General features: G+C 47.5%; 1 protein-coding gene and 1 pseudogene across 1 annotated transcript; both read right to left on the reverse strand.

Moving 5' to 3' along the window:
- Positions 1-4,301: 4,301 nt before the first annotated feature.
- Positions 4,302-5,224, reverse strand: LOC144277986 (olfactory receptor 52R1-like; annotated as a pseudogene).
- An 8,331-nt stretch (positions 5,225-13,555) lies between these two features.
- Positions 13,556-14,503, reverse strand: LOC144277993 (olfactory receptor 52R1-like). Its single transcript, XM_077839062.1, has one exon. It carries the CDS (start codon positions 14,501-14,503, stop codon positions 13,556-13,558), a length of 948 nt encoding a protein of 315 aa, XP_077695188.1.
- Positions 14,504-17,012: the final 2,509 nt, after the last annotated feature.

The following is a 17,012-nucleotide window of genomic DNA, read 5'->3' on the forward strand; positions in this document are numbered from 1 at the left end:
GGTACATAGTCAATATTCATAACTTTAGGTAAAAAAGAATACATGCATACAAATAGGGTAATCATGTTCTGTAAATGATAACTTTTCCATTGATACATTACAGGACAAACTTTATATAAAACACATTGTAATCATATGACCATGGTAAATATGGTGACGTGAGGGTGTTGCTTTGGAGCACATAATATCAGAACTCGCCCCTTAGTTTACTGCAGGAGTGTTTCTCAATGACTAATGCAGTGCCAGTGTGCCAAAGGCCTTAATTGGGTTTTGACCAGACAACTCCCAAATGTTGCAAGCATTGTGGTGTTACCCACAGGTGTTCTTGCAAAGTTCTGTGTCCCTCCAACACTTTGTAGATCAGGCTAGTGAACTCAAAAGTCAGCAAGTGTGCCTTCTTAGGGTCACTAGAGAAACTCTATTAATGTCTGTGCAGCATTGTTTACCGTTGTGCTTTTCCAACTGGTGATATCTCAACAACGATATTCTACAAGGCCATGAAGTGGTGTGACTCAGTTTCCCCTTTTACACAGCAGACCCGGTTTATTATGGTTTCCCTGCTGAGAGAAGCTTTGAACCTCTTTACAGATGTTGGCTGAGAAGCACTATCCCCATAGGTCTTCTTGTTTACTACTCATAGCACGGCAAATAGCTTTTCCCCAAAATCATGCATATTACAACTTTTCATCAGATTTACCATCACTACCAAATTCTTTGTTGTTAGGTTTACTATTAGTATCAAACTTTGCATCATCAGATTTAACATCATCACCAAATCTTTTATCCCAGGTAGATGTTTCCATATATTTTTATTCTACCATGCCTTTTGCTTGGACAATTTGGTTTGTTCAACATCCATTGGGTTGTTCAATTGCTCTATGAACCTCAGTATGTATTAATTTACTGTTTTTTTTCTTTTCCCTCAGTGTTCCGTTCAGTAGGGATCTCAGTCTAAGTTTATCTTTGGTGTCTTGGTATGCCCGGGGTGAGGTAAGGATGTAAGGGGACTTTGCATTTTTGCTTGCCCTCTGTGGAGCAAAGAGGAATGGGGTAAAAAGGAACATGCTTCCCACCAAGCGTAAAACACTCTGTCTGTGGTTTATTCATAATAGATTCTTGTGTCTGCTCAAAATCATCAACTAGAGAAGCCATCTCATCCACAGTTCTCATGCTTTTCTCCCACAGACACTGTGTTACATTATCTTAACATATATTTAAGAAATGTTCCTGAGCAACAACATCAAACATTCCTTCAAAGCTTGTAACACCTTTGCTCCTTGCCCACTTCCCCATCAAATCCTTCATTTTATTCACATATTCCGCATTACTCATACCAGCACCCCTCTTAGGATTTGTCAGTTTCACTCTATATGTTTCAGGGGTAATCTGAAATTGTTTCAAATCCATTTATTTGAATTTAGAATAATCTAAATGATTCTCAATTAGCATTTTATTGACTATATCCAGATCTTCACCAATTAACTTTGCAACTAAAGTGGGCATCTTCTGGTTATCAGGAATCATATGAATCACAAATAGCGTCTCAAAGCTAGTGAAGTATTCAGCGATATCACCTGCCTCGTTGTATTCAGGACACATCTGTTCTGATTGGTGGACTTTTGAAGAGGTCCCTGCCTTTCTCCTTTCCAACCTCTGACCACCTCTCCAGTCAAAGTTTTTTTCTTCTAGCTGTGTTCTAAAGTGTTGAGTTGTGGGGGGAGTGAGACCAAGTGGTGATAACACTTCCCCCTTTTCTAGCTTCTGCCATGTGGAGGGAACTTCATTGTCCCAAACAGAGATACCAGCACAGTTAGTGGAAAAGTACAGGCACAAGATGGAGTCCCGTGTCACATGAGCTGGCCACATGCCCTTCCATGCTTTGATGAGTCACAGCAGGGGCCTTTACCCATATTTCGGCTACAGGTGGGGACAAGCTTCTACCATGGCCCATTGTGTTCATCGATGAGCCACCCAGTCAAATATCCATTCACAATGTGCTGGCTAGACTGGATTTAAACTACTTTGTGGGAGTTACCACAGGAGCAAACACATTTGAAATACAGGTAGCTCCTCAACATTTGTTACTTCAGAGGCAAAAATGATACAGACACACAAATAGGATAATCACATGCAGCAAACCACGGCGTTTCCATAGATACCTCACATGACATATTTTGTACAAGATTTGTTGGAACTATATAACAGTGGTGAAAGTGGGGTGCCAGGGTTTTGCTTTGGGGGTACAGAGTGTCACAGCAATGTACCTATAGAACTGTAGATCTCCTAATCCTAATTTGTATTTTTATATAAGACAGACATCTATGTCCTGAAAAAGACTGCATTCTCCTCTGTACCGTAGCAGAAAAGCATGCCAAGGTACAGAGCAAAGGAAACTAGCCTCAGGGCCTTGGCGCTTGGTGTGCAGCTGCCCGCTCCCAGAAGGAGGCGCTAGAATGGAAGCTGCACCCTGAGACTGGGCCTAGAGACCCAGAACTAGAAACTCAGAGCTAGAGGCCCCCATCTGGTGGGCATCCAGCCACGGGAGCTTGCTCAGGTCTGTGACAGCAAACCTGGAGCTGCTTCCTTGATGGTAGGGGACTGTGAGTGGAAGGAGAGTGGGGTGGGTGATCCCAAACCTGTGTGAAGAGGTCCACAAGCTGTTCTCTTCACCCTAACGTGGTTCAGCTCTCCCAGACTCTCCCACTGCTTCAGCACACCCTTGCCATAGCTCCCCATTGGGCGCACTCTGTTTCTAGTTTCTCTCTTTCCGGGCACAGGATTGTTAAAGCAACAGACCCAGGCCTTGCAAATGGGGTTTCTAAAACATTTCCTTTACTTTAGACAGCACAAGAGATCCTGAATACACACAATACAGTACCTGCCCACCATTCCCTGCCTCAGTGAACATAAGATCATAAGAACGGCCATACTGGGCCAGACCATAGCTCCATGTAGCCCCGTATCCTGTCTTCCGACAGTGACCAATGCCAAGTATTCCAGAGGGAATCCATACCCTGTCGACCATTCCTAGCTTCTGGCAAACAGAGGGAAGGGACATCATCCCTGCCCATCCTGGTTAATAGCCATTGATGGGCCTATCCTCTATGATTTTATCTAGTCCTTTTTTTTTAATCCTGTTATAATTGTGACCTTCCCAACATCCTCTGGCAAGGTGTTCCACAGGTTGACTGTGCATTGTGTGTAGGAAAGCTCCCTTTTTTTTTTTGTTTTAAACCTGCTCCCTATTCATTTCATTTGGTGACCCCTTGTTCTTGTGTTATGAGAAGGCTTAAATAACACTTCTGTATATACTTTCTCCACACGAGTCATGATTTTATGATATTCTCCATCTTATTATCTATCCCTTTCTTAATCATTACCAACATTCTGTTCCCTTTTTTGACTGTTCCTGCCAATTGAATGGATGTTTTCAGAGAACTATCGACCATGACTCCAAGATCGCTTTCCTGAGTGATAAAAACTCATTTAGACCCCATCATTTTATACGCATATTTGGCTTATTTGGAATGATGTTTTCCAACGTGCATGACTTTGTCCACAGCACCCTGGAGGAATCTTTGGGATTTGTTCAGAGCCCTTTGGCGTGTCCAGGGGCCACCTCCTGGAACTCCTGGCTTCTCCTCCAGCTTGAATCTGTCTCTCTACTGCAGTCAGAGCCCTGCAACCAAAGAGTCCCCTCTGCTGCCCTTGTGCCTCTCTCCTACTTCAGCTTCTTCTGGTTCATCCAGTCTCTGTGTTTTTAAAGGGCTGGACCAAACCCTCCTCTCTCTGTTCTCTCTTCTGGGGAGGTTTCATTCCTTCTACACCCTTCCCTCTGCTGAGATGCTGGAGAAAACTGGCTTTTATCTAGAATGCAGTTACTCCCTTCTTCTGTCCCGGCGAGATCTGCTTAGGTGCTGAGAGTCTTAAACGACCAACCTATTTACAGACAGATGCCTCCGCCCCAGCCTCCTGCCCCTGAGCATAAGGTGTGTGAGTGAAGAGTACAGGAAAAGCCCAGAGACATAAGGATAACAAAAGTTCACAGCCTCAAATGAGACTTAATGCGGTTTCCACCCATCCTGGTTTTACCTGGACAGTCTGTTTTTTGGTTGCTGTTTCTGGGTGCCTGCATCACCCAGACACAGAAGGGCTAAGGCAAATAAGGAGCCCACTCAGAGTCCATGGCGACAGTTCTATGATCACATACCCCTGTGAGTGATGTCAGATCATGAAGGAGCCAGAGGCCATGGTGATGAATGTTTTATATTCCTAGATTAAATTAGACAGGCACACACTGCTCAGATTCCTTTCTGCTGGAAGATACGGAGAACTCTCTCCCGGATCTGTTTGCTTTTCACCCCATACACAACAGGGTTTAGCATGGGGGGGCACCCACAGAGATTGGCCACCAGGATGTGGACATGGTGAGGAACATTGAGGCCAAAGGGGTGGGTGAGGAAGATGAAGAGGCCAGGGCTGTAGTACGCCAGGACGACACACAAGAGAGATGTGCAGGTGCTGAAGGCCTTGAGACGGCAGCAGCCTCAGCACGGCCTTGAGAATCGTAGCACAGGACACAGAGATGATAAGCACATCAAATCTCACCAGCATAAAAGCCATAAATAGGCCATAAATGGTACTGACTGTAGCATCCACACCTCAGCTTCACCACGGCCATGTGCTCCCAGTATGAGTGGGAGATGAGGCAGCGCTGGCAGAAGGGCAGCCTGCGGACAAGGAGGGAGAAGGGGCTCACCAGAAGGACCACACGTGCCAGCACCAGGCTCCCCATTGTCACTATGGCTGGGACGGACAGGATGCTGGAGTGCCGGAGCGGGCAGCAGATGGACATGTAGCGATACAAGGCCAGGGCCAAGAGCATGCCCGAGTCCACCGACAAGATGGAGTGGACAAAGAACATCTGGGTGAGGCAGGCGTAGAACGCAATCTCCCTGGAGCCCAGCCAGAAGATGCTCAGCTTTTTGGGCAGGGTGGACGTGGATAGAACCAGGTCGGTGATGGCCAGCATGGCCAGGAAGAGGTGCATCAGCTCTTTCAGGCTCGACTCAGTCTTTATAATGCAGAAAACAATGACATTTCCCAGCACAGCAATGACATACATGATGCAGAAAGGGAAGATGATCCAGAACTGGGCCTCCTGCAGCCCAAGGATGCTGACCAGGAGGAAGGCAGCAGGGAGGGAGCGGGTGGGACATGACATGAGCTGCTGTTCTTCTCCTGCCTGAGATGGGAGAACTTTGACCCTCTAAACAAGCAGCAAAGATCCCAGGAGGGCTGATTCAATTCCTGGGAAACAGGGGTGCAAGTGAGTTACTGAATATTGGATCCAGTTCCTCTGTTCCAAATACCAGCTTCTGCCCCAGGACAGCAATCACTGGAGTCAGGGGTTGTGGCAGCACGGTCTGTCTCTCCAGAGACAGTTTGAAGTTTTTTGGTTTGCTTTTTCTCCTTTGAGATTCAATTCCCTTTTCTGTTCTGGCTTTCCGTGTGGCATGAGTATGAGAAGACTGAAGCGTGATGGGGTGTTGTAGACTCTTTGTTTGTTTCCTTTCTTCTTTCTTAAACAGTGCAGCAAGAAGCAGTGCTCATTAGTCTGGTTATTAATACAGGTAAAAGGAAGACCCTGGCCATTACTCTCTAGCAATCTGCAGCTGCAAACTGCAACCAGCTCAGTATGAACCTGTCTGGAGGGATTGCTGGGCAGGTGGCAGCTTCATAGACAGGGCTGGAGGCTCCTCGAAAGATGTGGGTGTTCACAGAGTAGCAGCCGCTGCCTTTTTCCCTTCCACAGGCTTTGTGGGGATGTTGCAGCAGCAGGCTTATTACAAAGATGCAGATCTATAGAACAATGGGTACCCCAGCTCCAGGGGATGGAAGCAAAATCCAGGGGCTGAGGAACTCTGGGCTGACATTTTCAATGCTCCTGGTCTCCAGCAGCTGCTCCATATCATGGGGCAGCACAAGATCAGGAGCGAGGTTATATTGAACCCACAGCTGCCCTCATCAGTGGTGTTTTACTTTTGGAAGCTTTCTTGCTGGGGATACATTACTAGACACAAAGAGCAGCAAATTCTGAAGTGGGCACAGCGAGGAATGCCACTGCCCGGCCAGTGATCACGTGGGTGCCCAAAGCTTCGGCAGCACAAAAAGACTGCCACTGAGTGTATATAGAAAAGGAGTACTTGTGGCACCTTAGAGACTAACCAATTTATTTGAGCATGAGCTTTCGTGAGCTACAGCTCACTTCATCAGATGCATACCTATGCATATGCATCTGATGAAGTGAGCTGTAGCTCACGAAAGCTCATGCTCAAATAAATTGGTTAGTCTCTAAGGTGCCACAAGTACTCCTTTTCTTTTTGCGAATACAGACTAACACGGCTGTTACTCTGAAACCTGAGTGTATATAGACTGCCTAGCGTACAGACCTCAGATTGTAATTTTTCTTTATTTCTTAGATAATCTACTTTGATTTATTATTTCAAAGTTATTATTTTCAATCACTTAACATCTATCTTTTTGTACTTAATTAATCTGTTTTTTTTTTTTTTTTTTTTTTTTTACTAAACCAGAGCGTTGTTTGAAGTATAAAGGGAAATCTTCTCAGGAACAGGGGCTGGTGCATTGTTCGTTCCACTTTGACACTTTGAGGGAGGGGCAGACTGGGTAATAAACTTACCCTGGTCTGACTTCTCATCAGGGCAAGAAGACACAGCTCTGGGGTCCTCGGGGAGAATTGGCTGGAACCTTTCTACTGTTGGTTCATGGGTGGTTGGCAACAGCATTCATGTAACACACCTAGGTCTGTCCCTGCCTGGGAATGTTTGTGGGAATGCAGGACCTGGAGGGCTTTTCAGCTTCTCACAGTATGAGAGGGGGCCCAGACTGGTATGCGAAAAGGCTCAGGAGTAGCCCACTTCCAGGTTGCACCTGGGGAAGTACATCGCAGTGGTGCTGTTAGCAGGGTAAAATGAGCAGCTTGCTCTGCTGGGTGAGATTTGCACTTCACCCACTAGTGTGGAGAGTTTAAGTGAGACGTTACGGGTGGTGTCTGAAGCAGAGTCAAAGAGGTTACCAGGTTGCTCCTTTCCGCTTGTTTATTTCAGGAAAGGGAAGTAGGGACAGAAAAGCAACAAGATGAGTGAAAACAGTGAAACAATGGAAAACGTGGAGGTGCTGAGCTCGCAGAAATAGGTGAATTGTGGCGCTGAAGCAGGCAGAGGATGCCAGAGAGGAGGCTGTGATCTGTGGAACTAAAAGAACAAATTATTGAGGAGAAAGAGGGACAGCAGAGACACACATTGGACTTGCTGGAAAAGCTGCACCAGATCCCTCCCACTCCACCAGGAGGGGGCTGGTACGAGCAGGCTGGGACATGTAAACAAAATGAACGATTTGATGGGGAAGTGGGAAAGGGGCAAAGGTGTTACAAGCTTTGAAGGAATGTTTGACCTTGTTGCTCAGGAGCATTTGTTAAACATGTGCAAAGATGGTGTAAAACAGTGTCTGTGGGACAAAATGACAAAAACCGTGGATGAGATCTCTTTTCTAGCTGATGATTTTGAGCAGACATAAGCAGCTGTTGTGAAGAAACCACAGACAGAAGGGTTTAAACTCGATGGGAGGCAGGGTTCTAATTTACCTCACTCCTACAATCCCTGACCCAAATCTCCTGTAAAGAGAGAAGAGTCCAGAAGGGTCTACCATTGTAATTCCTCTGATCACCTGAGGAATATATGCCCTGTGCTGGGAGAAAGGAGGGAGCAGCTGGTCCATGCAAATGCTGCAACCCTGAGCCCAGAACCCCCTCAGGCACCTCTCACTTCTCCCACTGTAAAGTTAGCCTCTGCACAACCAGGCATGAAGCATATGGAAGCTGTCATCACTAGTGGAGGGAACACCTTGGGAGGCAAGATATAGGGGCAGAAATTTCTGTAGTTAGGCAGAGCATAGTGCAAGAAGGTGACATACTGACAGGACAGATAGCAGAGCTTTTATTAACAGGAGGTTAAAAAATCCTTATTCCTTTGGCTAAAGTGCACACAGAAACTGGGGGTTTGGAAGCTGTGTTATCAGTGGGGGTAGCAGATGATAACCCTGTTGAAATGCTGATTGGGAATGATTTCTTCCGAGTAGCTCAGGCTGTTAAAGTGTCTGCCTGCAGGAAGAAGGAGTGTTCTGCTGGGACCCCAGAGGGAAAGGGGAAAGTCCCAGACACTTCAGAGGCAATGGCAGAGAGTCTCTTTGAATCCTCTGCAGCGGGGGAAGCTGCATGCTTCCAGGGGTGGGAGTTGTTCAGATCAGCTCCTGCCCTGCAGCTGAAGGTGACAACTCCTCCAGGAGGGAGGGGAGGATACTTGCAGTCAGTGAGAATTCTCTTCCAGCTGTCAGCTGCAAACCTATTACATCTGAATCAGGGAGAGATCCTACTCGAGGGAGCATAGCGAGATGTGCCTTGTGGTTGGGGATGAGGGGCCCGGAGGAGGAAACAATGGGAGTAGAACAGAGGTGGGCAAACTATGGTCCGCTGGCTGCATCCGGCCCATGGGACCATTCTGCCCAGCCCCTGAGCTCCCAGCGAGGGAAGCTAGCTTCTGCCTGCCCACCTCCCAGGCTTTCCAATAAGCCTGTCCTGCCGCTCTGAGTGGCCTGGTAAGGGGGAGGAGGGGAGTTGGATAAGGGGCAGGAGGTCCTGGGGGGCAGTCAGGGGCCGAGGACGGTTGGATGGCGTGGAGGTTTGGGGGGGCGGTCAGGAGATAGGAGTTCTGGAGAACCTGTCAGGGGGCAGGAGTGTGGATAGGGGTCAGGCCAGTCATGGGACAGGGAGCAAGGGGGTTGGATAGGGAGTGGGGACCTGGGGGGGGGGTTTGAGACAGGGGGTCTTGGGAGGGGGCAGTCAGGGGACAAGGAGGGGGGGGTTGGATGGGTCAGGAGTTCTGAAGGGGGCAGTCAGGGGGCGGGGGTATGGATACTGGTCAGGGCAGTCAGAGGATAGGAAGCAGGAGAGTTGGATGGGGGTGAGGTCCTGGGGGGCAATTTGGTGCGGGGGGGTCCCGGGAGGGGGCGGGCAGGAGACAAGGAGCAGGGGGGTTGAATAGGTCAGGAGTTCTGGAGGGGACAGTCAGGGGGCGGGAAGTGGGAAGGGGAGTGGATAGGGGCCAGGGGCCAGGCTGTTTGGGGAGGCACAGCCTTCCCTACCCAACCCTCCATACCGTTTGACAACCCCGATGTGGCCCTCAGGCCAAAAGGTTTGCCCACCCCTTCAGTAGAAGAACGTCTCCTCACTGGTCACTTGGGAGAGGGTGCCCAGGACAGAGCAGCTGACCGAACATCTGGGCACCCAGGCACTCAGGCTGTGAGAGGGAACTGTGTCCCTGACCTCGCAGAAGGGAGCAGTCACACGACTCACCGGTCACGGATAGACAGAGGGGTGACGGAGGGCACTCCATTTGAGGCCCTCATTTTTCAGCCCTTTGTTCCTGATGTTCTTGTGGAAACGAACTCTGTCTTATTCAAACAGGATGCAGATCCTACTAAAGAAGTGGTTGTCTGTGAAAATGCTAATGACCCATCAGACAGAGGGTAGGAGGAAATTCCCTGGGCTGGTAAGAAACAGAAAGAGCTATGAAAGGGCTGCTGAGAAAGGGCACTCCTCTTCCCCCAGAGAGTAGAGATCACAACCTTCGAGGATAGGGAGATGGGAAAGGACCTAGTGCTTGAAGTTGAGATCACAGGAACAGTACACGTGAGGGCGGATTTTTTCATGGGCATAACTCTGGAGTTGAGAAGAAGCTCCACAGAGGGCTAGCTAACACACAAAGTCCATTTACATCCTTACCTCACCAGACCCTGGCTTTTCAAGACCCCAAAGATAACCTTAGCCTGAGATCCTTACTGAAGGGGACACTAAGGGTGGGGAGGGAACAGTAACTAAACACATGGTAAAGTTCAGGGAGGAGTTGAAAGACACAGTGAGTCTTGAAAAAAACAAACTGTCCAAACAAAAGATGTGGTACAATAACAATATATCGGAAACCAGTGATAACGTCTGAGGACACTCCTTCTCAGCTAACACCTGTAAACAGGCTCAAGGCTTGTCAGAGTAGGGAAAACATAATTAAACCTGATCTCCTGCGTGGAAGGAGAAACTGAGGCACACCTCCTTGTGGCATTGATGAATATCTCTATTGAGTTGCCTGTTGGAAAAGTACAAAGGTTAACAATGCTGAAGAGATAAAAGGAGAGGTTTTCTAGTGACCCAGAGAAGGCTGAGTTTTGAGATCACTGGGCTGATCCGCAAAGTGGTAAAAGTACACAACTTTTCAAGAGCACCTGGGGGTAAAACTACAATGTTTGCAACACTTGGGAGTTGAATGGTCAAAATCTAAAGAGGGCCTTGGGCACACGGCTTCTGCCTCAGTCAGCGACTAACACTTCTGCAGTAAATTAAGGGGTGATATATAACATTCTGTACCAATATGTACCAGTATTTCAAACTTCTTTGCTCCTTGGTAACAGCCACAATGTAGTTTACATCCAGTCTACCCATCACATTGTGGATAAACCTGTAACCCAGAGTTCTTTCAACCCAAAGCTGTTTCCTTCTTGCCATGTGTTCAGCTACTCACGGAGAGACCGTGATAACATCAGGGAAGACAGGACCCATCAGTTCTGTCTGTCATTCTCTGTGAGTCCTTAGCCAAGGTCATCTCTCCCCATCCCTCAGTTTACCTATCAGTATCATGGGGATATATTCATAGAGACTTTCCTTTGCTAGGTGTTTTGAAGATCCTTCAATGAAAAGAGGGTGGGCAATTTATGAGTTTACCCTGTATAAGCTTTATACAGAGTAAAATGGATTTATTTGGGGTTTGGATCTCATTGGGAATTGGGTGTCTGGGTGCTGGAGACAGGTAACCTGCTGAGCTGTTTTCAGCTAAAGCCTTCAGCTTTCGGGGGGTGGCCCAGATCCTAGCTCTCTGTTGCATCAGGCCAGCGTGTCTGACTCAACAAGGCCGGGTTCTGGAAATCCCAAGCTGGTAGGGAAAACTGGCTCAGAGGTAATTTCAGCACATCAGGTGACAGTCCCAAGGGGATCTCTGTGACTGAACCCATCACACTGATCTCTCATCACCTAGCAACAGCCCCATGCCTCTGCAGATACTGTTCTTTTCTCCCCTCAGGCATCTTTCTGAAGATCAGTCTGTGTGCTGGCTACCCAGATCTCCTAGACATTTTCAATCTATCAGACCCTACGGAGGCTAAGACATTATCTCTATTTTTCTTAATAATCAACTCTAATATTAAATATACACAAAAACACAGAGCACAGAGCCTGAGTATTTTCATCTCCTTTTAGGAAGTTCCCTTAATTACCGTTTACCCCTAAAGGTGGACAAAAAACACAGAAGTGCAGACAGGTTTGTCTCCAGCCTGTACCCATTCAGATGATCGATTCACCACTAGAGGCTGAACAAACCCCACTGGGATTGCACAGAGCTATATTACAAATGGTACACCCCCTGTGTCGGCTCTTGGCATCGGATGTTGCTGCAGAAGCTGATGTGAGAGAGGTGTGGGTCATGACGACCTCATGGTGATTCCCAGGGAAGATGCTTCCATCCCAGAATTCACAGGTACCCATCTCTCATTGAGAAACTCACCTGCTCAACAAACTCAGTGCAACCTGGGCGTGATGCGACAGAGAATAGGTCTCTGTGGTCCTTTCCACTCTGTGCAGCCATTAAACATTCAGGGCCCTTGCCACTGGTGATGAGTTTGCTTCAGTATCACTGGCCAAAATATCTCTCTTTTCTCTGAATCCCTGTTGACCCTGGCTTATGGCCTCTCACCCCAAGCTGGCTGCATTTCAGTGGCACAGTCAGAGAGCCCAAACAAAAGGTGGTGCCCCCATCTTGACATACAATGACCAATCCATTTCTGAATCCCATTTGGCTAAGCACCTTCCTCCAAGTGATAAGGGGAGGTTTTGGAACAAATTGATAAACATAACAGTAGTAAATCACCAGCACCAGATGGTATTCACCCAAGAGATCTGAAGGACCTCAGGAGCCAGGTCTCTGTTAATGCACAGAGACTGTCACGTCCTCTTCTTGCATTTCAGGTCTATGGCTGTTAACAGGAGGGTTGCTATCTGACTTTTATCTCCCGTAAGACATGGAGGTGCTAGGGCTCTGAACTGGAATAATTATAAAAAATGTCAACATGAGCAAGACTTCTTCTGTCCTAATGTCATTTGAAAAGTTGAACAAACTGTTTTGCCTGTAAGTTTAAAAAAAAAACAACAATTCAGACTGAAACAGACACCCAGTGTGGGAAATTCCAGTCCAAATGGTTAAATATTTTTTGAACTGATAAGAAACTGAAAATAAGGTCTTCTAACTGATTTTTTGACAGATAAACTTCATTAACGGTGGTGTCACCAGCACCACCTATCCATTTGTGAATCCCATTCAGTCAAGCTCTTTGCTCCAATAATGACTGTGGAGAGGAGTTCAACAAGCCAAATATCATGGAATCATAGAATCATAGAAGATTAAGGTTGGAAGGGACCTCAGGAGGTCACCTAGTCCAACCCCCTGCTCAAAGCAGGACCAACATGAACTAAAACATCCCAGCCAGGGCTTTGTCGAGCCGGGCCTTAAAAACCTCTCAGGATGGAGAGTCCACCACCTCCCTAGGTAACCCATTCCAGTGCTTCACCCCCCCACTACTGAAATAGTGTTTCTTAATATCCAACCTAGAGCTCCCCCACTGCAACTTAAGACCATTGCTGAAAGCTAAGGAAATAAGCCACACAATAGTCTCTTTCCTCAGAACTTTACAGCTGAGCTTTCGGGGCCCACAAGCTTTATGGTGCACAATCTTGGCTGCCTACCTCACAGTCCTGCTCCCAAAGCTCAGCTGATTTTATAGGGTTTCCTGACTTCCCTCTGTGCTCCAGACAGGCCTGTCAGCCCCAGCATTGTGTCCTCACTGTACTCACTGCAGGTTCCTTGCCAGGCTGCACCAGATCACATCCCAGCCCTGCAGCATGGGGAGCCCAGATTGCGGTGGGGGAGGGGAGGATGGTGGAGATGATCCAGCAAGTGGATGGGGTTGGAAAAGAGGGGAGCGAGCAACAGCATGGTGCTTTGGGGGGAAAGGCGTAGCTTGGGCGGGGCATGGGAGGAAGAGGCTGAGAAGCGAGCGGGGCCTTTCGGGAGATGGAACAGGGGAAGCTGCCTTGTGGAAAGAGGTGGGGCAGGGGGCAGGGCTTTGGGGAATAGACTGGGCAGGATGCGGGGCCTCAGAGGTCAAGTTAAAAACAATTAGAATGGTGGCAATCCTATGAGCTATACACAAACCAATTCCTCAGTTTGTCACACTGACACAGCACAGTAAGTCCAAGAAAGGATTTAATGTCAATTTGACTGTCCAGTAAGTGATTCAGGGAAGGGGGCCCAGCACCATGTCACCACACAACTCTGCATGAAGCTCATTCTCAGATTCAGAGCACATGAAGGAAACTTTAGACCCCTTTATGAGTAAAGAGCCGGAGCAGTCTTACCCGGATCTGTTTGGTCCTCACCCCGTAGATGATGGGGTTTAGCATGGGGGGCACCAGGAGGTACACGTTGGCAATGAGAACGTGGAAATGCAGGGGCACATTCTGGGCAAATCTGTACATGAGGGAGATGAAAAGACGTGGGATGTAAAAGGCTAAAATGACACAGAGGTGGGAGCCGCAGGTTTCAAATGTCTTGAGCCGGGCGTCCTTTGTGGGGAGGCTGAATATGGCCCTGAGGATCTGGGTATAGGACACAGCGATAAAAATCCCATCCAGAGCCATCACACAAAATGTCACAAAGAGTCCGTAGAAAGTACTGACATGGGTGTCGGCACAGGCCAGCTTCGCCACGGCTATGTGCAAACAGTATGGCTGGGGGATGATGTTGGTTGTGCAATACGGCCACTGTCTTACCAGGAAGGGAAAGGGCAGTACGACTATGCTGCTGCGCAGAACCACAGCCAGGCCCATCTTGGCCACCATAGGGTTTGTCAGGATGGTGGAATGTCTCAGGGGATCACAGATGGCCACGTAGCGATCGAAAGCCATGGCCACACAGATTCCAGACTCCATCACTGAGAAGCAGTGAGTGAAGTACATCTGGGTGAGGCAGGCACTGAAATTGATCTCCTTGGAATTGAACCAGAAGATTGCCAGCATTTTGGGCAGGGTGGACGTGCACAGGATCAAGTTGGTAACAGCCAGCATGCAGAGGAAATAGTACATGGGCTCATGGAGGCTCAGCTCCGTCTTCACGATGAAGAGGATGGTGAAGTTCCCCAAGACGGCGATGGCGAACATAGTGCAGAAGGGGATGGAGATCCAGACATGGGCTGCCTCCAGTCCAGGAATGCCCAGCAGGATGAAGGTGGAGGGGTTGGTGAAGTCGGTTGTGTTGGAATCTGACATAGAGTAGGAGAGAAGTTCTCCCCTGCTTGTACCACGTGTTTCCATGACTTCCTGTATATGCCCAGAGTGATGGTCGCAGTAAAATTACCTGGATGGAGAGACAGTGTTAAATGAGACAATGCATGTACTACTGGGGGCTGTTCTCATGGGTGAAGCAGATTGGTCGCCCTTCACACACTGAAAAATGATATTTTAATAATTCAGAGAAATGAACTATGAACAAATGACCTTACTAATCTGAATTCCATATTTTATGGTGCTCTCTGCCTCAATAATTCCCACTCATCGTGGTGTGGGAAACCTTACTGGGCAGCAGTAGGAAACACAAGTGTGGATACTGGTTATTCATCATTGGTCCTTAGGCCTTATCTACACTACCAAGTTTTTTTTTGCTCAAAGCAGTTTTTGATGAAGAAACAGCGGCGGTGTACACACTGCAAAGCCACTTTCAACAACGGAACTGCTCAGTTTCAGTGACAGAATATAACCACTTTGACAGGAGGTTTAAGGCTTTTTACGGAAAATTTTTGTTTATTTTATTGCTGAAATTGGCTCCACAAGGCATCCAACATTGCCCATCCTGACTGCTGTGGTGAACAGTTTCAACTCCTCTCCCCTCCAACGAGGTGAACAGCTTCCAGCCTTCCCCCTTTAAAGGCTCAGGAATTTTAAAATTAATCTTCCCGTTTGCTGGGTGTGGAGTGCTCACACCACACTTTCCCAGGTGGCCATGGCAGCTCCACGCTTGGGCCACTGTGGAGCTCCTGAATCTGCTCCGTATTTGGGGAGAGGAGGCTGTGCAGTCCCATCTGCACTCCAGCCCTAGGAACTGCGATACCTAAGGGCAGATTTCATGCAGCTTGTGGGAAAAGAGCTGTGATCAGGACACCCTGCAGTGCACAGCAAAGGGGAAGGACCTGAGGCACGCGTACCAGAAGGCAGGGGAGGCAAACAGTATCTGTGTTGCTGTGCCACAGAGCTGCCATTTTTATAAGAAGTTGGATGTTATCTTCAAAAGTGACCCCATTTCCACCACCAAGAACCCTGTGGGTACTTCGGTGGGGGTACTCCTATCAGTGTAGTTAATCCACCTCTCTGAGAGGTAGTAGCTCTTTCGATGAAGAATTCTTCAGTAGACTTCTTGCTGTATATACCAGGGTTAGGTTGCTCTAGCTATATCTCTGAGGGGTGTGATTTTTTTTTTCTATTACAAAAAGGAGCAAATGCAATTTTCATTTGCATTAGCAGAGGCATAGCATGCCAGTCACGGGAGGGGAGAGTAGCCTTTTCTTGGTGATGGTGAGGCCTCAGCTGGAGTATTGTGCCCAGTTTGGGTCTCCAATATATAGGAGGGATGTTAAGAAACTGGAAAGGATCCAGAGGCAAGTGACGAAGATGAGCCACAGGGTGGAATGGAAGCCATACGAGCAAAGGCTGAAGAAACTGGGTATGATCAGTTTGGAAAAGGGAGGATTTTGGGGGGACCTGAGAGCGGTCTTGAGATACTTGAAAGGTTGCCATAAAAAAGATGGAGGAAAGTTGTTCTCTGTTGCCACATGGGGCAGGGAAGAGGCAATGGGTTCAAACTACAGCACAGCAGATTTAGATTTAATCTCAGATAAACTTCCCAACTGTAAGAACATGAGGACAATGGAACAGACGCCCAGGCAGGTTGTGGAAAGTCCTTCATTAGAGGTTTTCAACAGGAGGCTGGATAGTCATCTGTCTGGGGTGGTTTAGACACAACAAATCCTGCATCTAGGCAGAGGTTAGACTAGCTGATCCTTGTAGCACCTTTTAACTCTGTTGCTCTTTTGATTCCATGATATCAAATCCTGGTGTCGACCAGATCTTATTCAAACACAAGTTAAGGAGCTCAATACTGGGGTAACTGGGAGAAATGTAATGGCCTGTCTTACACAGGAGGTCAGACTGGATGATCTAATGGTCCCCTCTGACTATAAACCCTATGAATCTATCAATATAGAAAGTAGTCCAGGCATTTATATTTATTCTGTCTCATAACACACAAACAAGGGAATATTCAATTACACTGAAAAGCTAAACATATAAAATTGATAAAAGAAAACTTGTTACATAAAACATATTTGGCCTGTGGAATGCCTTGCCACAGACATTATTGGAGCAAAGAGCTTAGCTGAACGGGATTCACAAATGGATTGGCAATAATTGGTGGTGCTGGTGGCATCACCCAGAATTGAGTCTGTCTGACACCTTCAATGACAAGACTTCATTTTCAGTTGCATATAAGTTTGCCAAACATTAATCTGAAATTTCCCATGTTGGGTGTCTACTTCCGGTTGAATTGCTTTTTAAAAGTTTCATGGCATAACAGTTCAGCCAACTTTGGGAATGAAGCTGGGGAGAAGATGTCTTGCCCACATGGAAAAATTGTTATATTTATCCGAGCGAGGAGCCCTGGCACCTCCATGCTTTTCAGCAGATAAATTCTCGTAAGAGCCCCACCCCCTCCCCTGCTCCGTTAACA

Source organism: Eretmochelys imbricata, chromosome 1, assembly GCF_965152235.1.
Source record: "Eretmochelys imbricata isolate rEreImb1 chromosome 1, rEreImb1.hap1, whole genome shotgun sequence".
Lineage (NCBI taxonomy): Eukaryota > Metazoa > Chordata > Testudines > Cheloniidae > Eretmochelys > Eretmochelys imbricata.

Coding starts and splice junctions, on each gene's coding strand:
- LOC144277993 (XM_077839062.1), bottom strand. CDS start 14,503: ATGTCAGATTCCAACACAACCGACTTCACCAACCCCTCCACCTTCATC.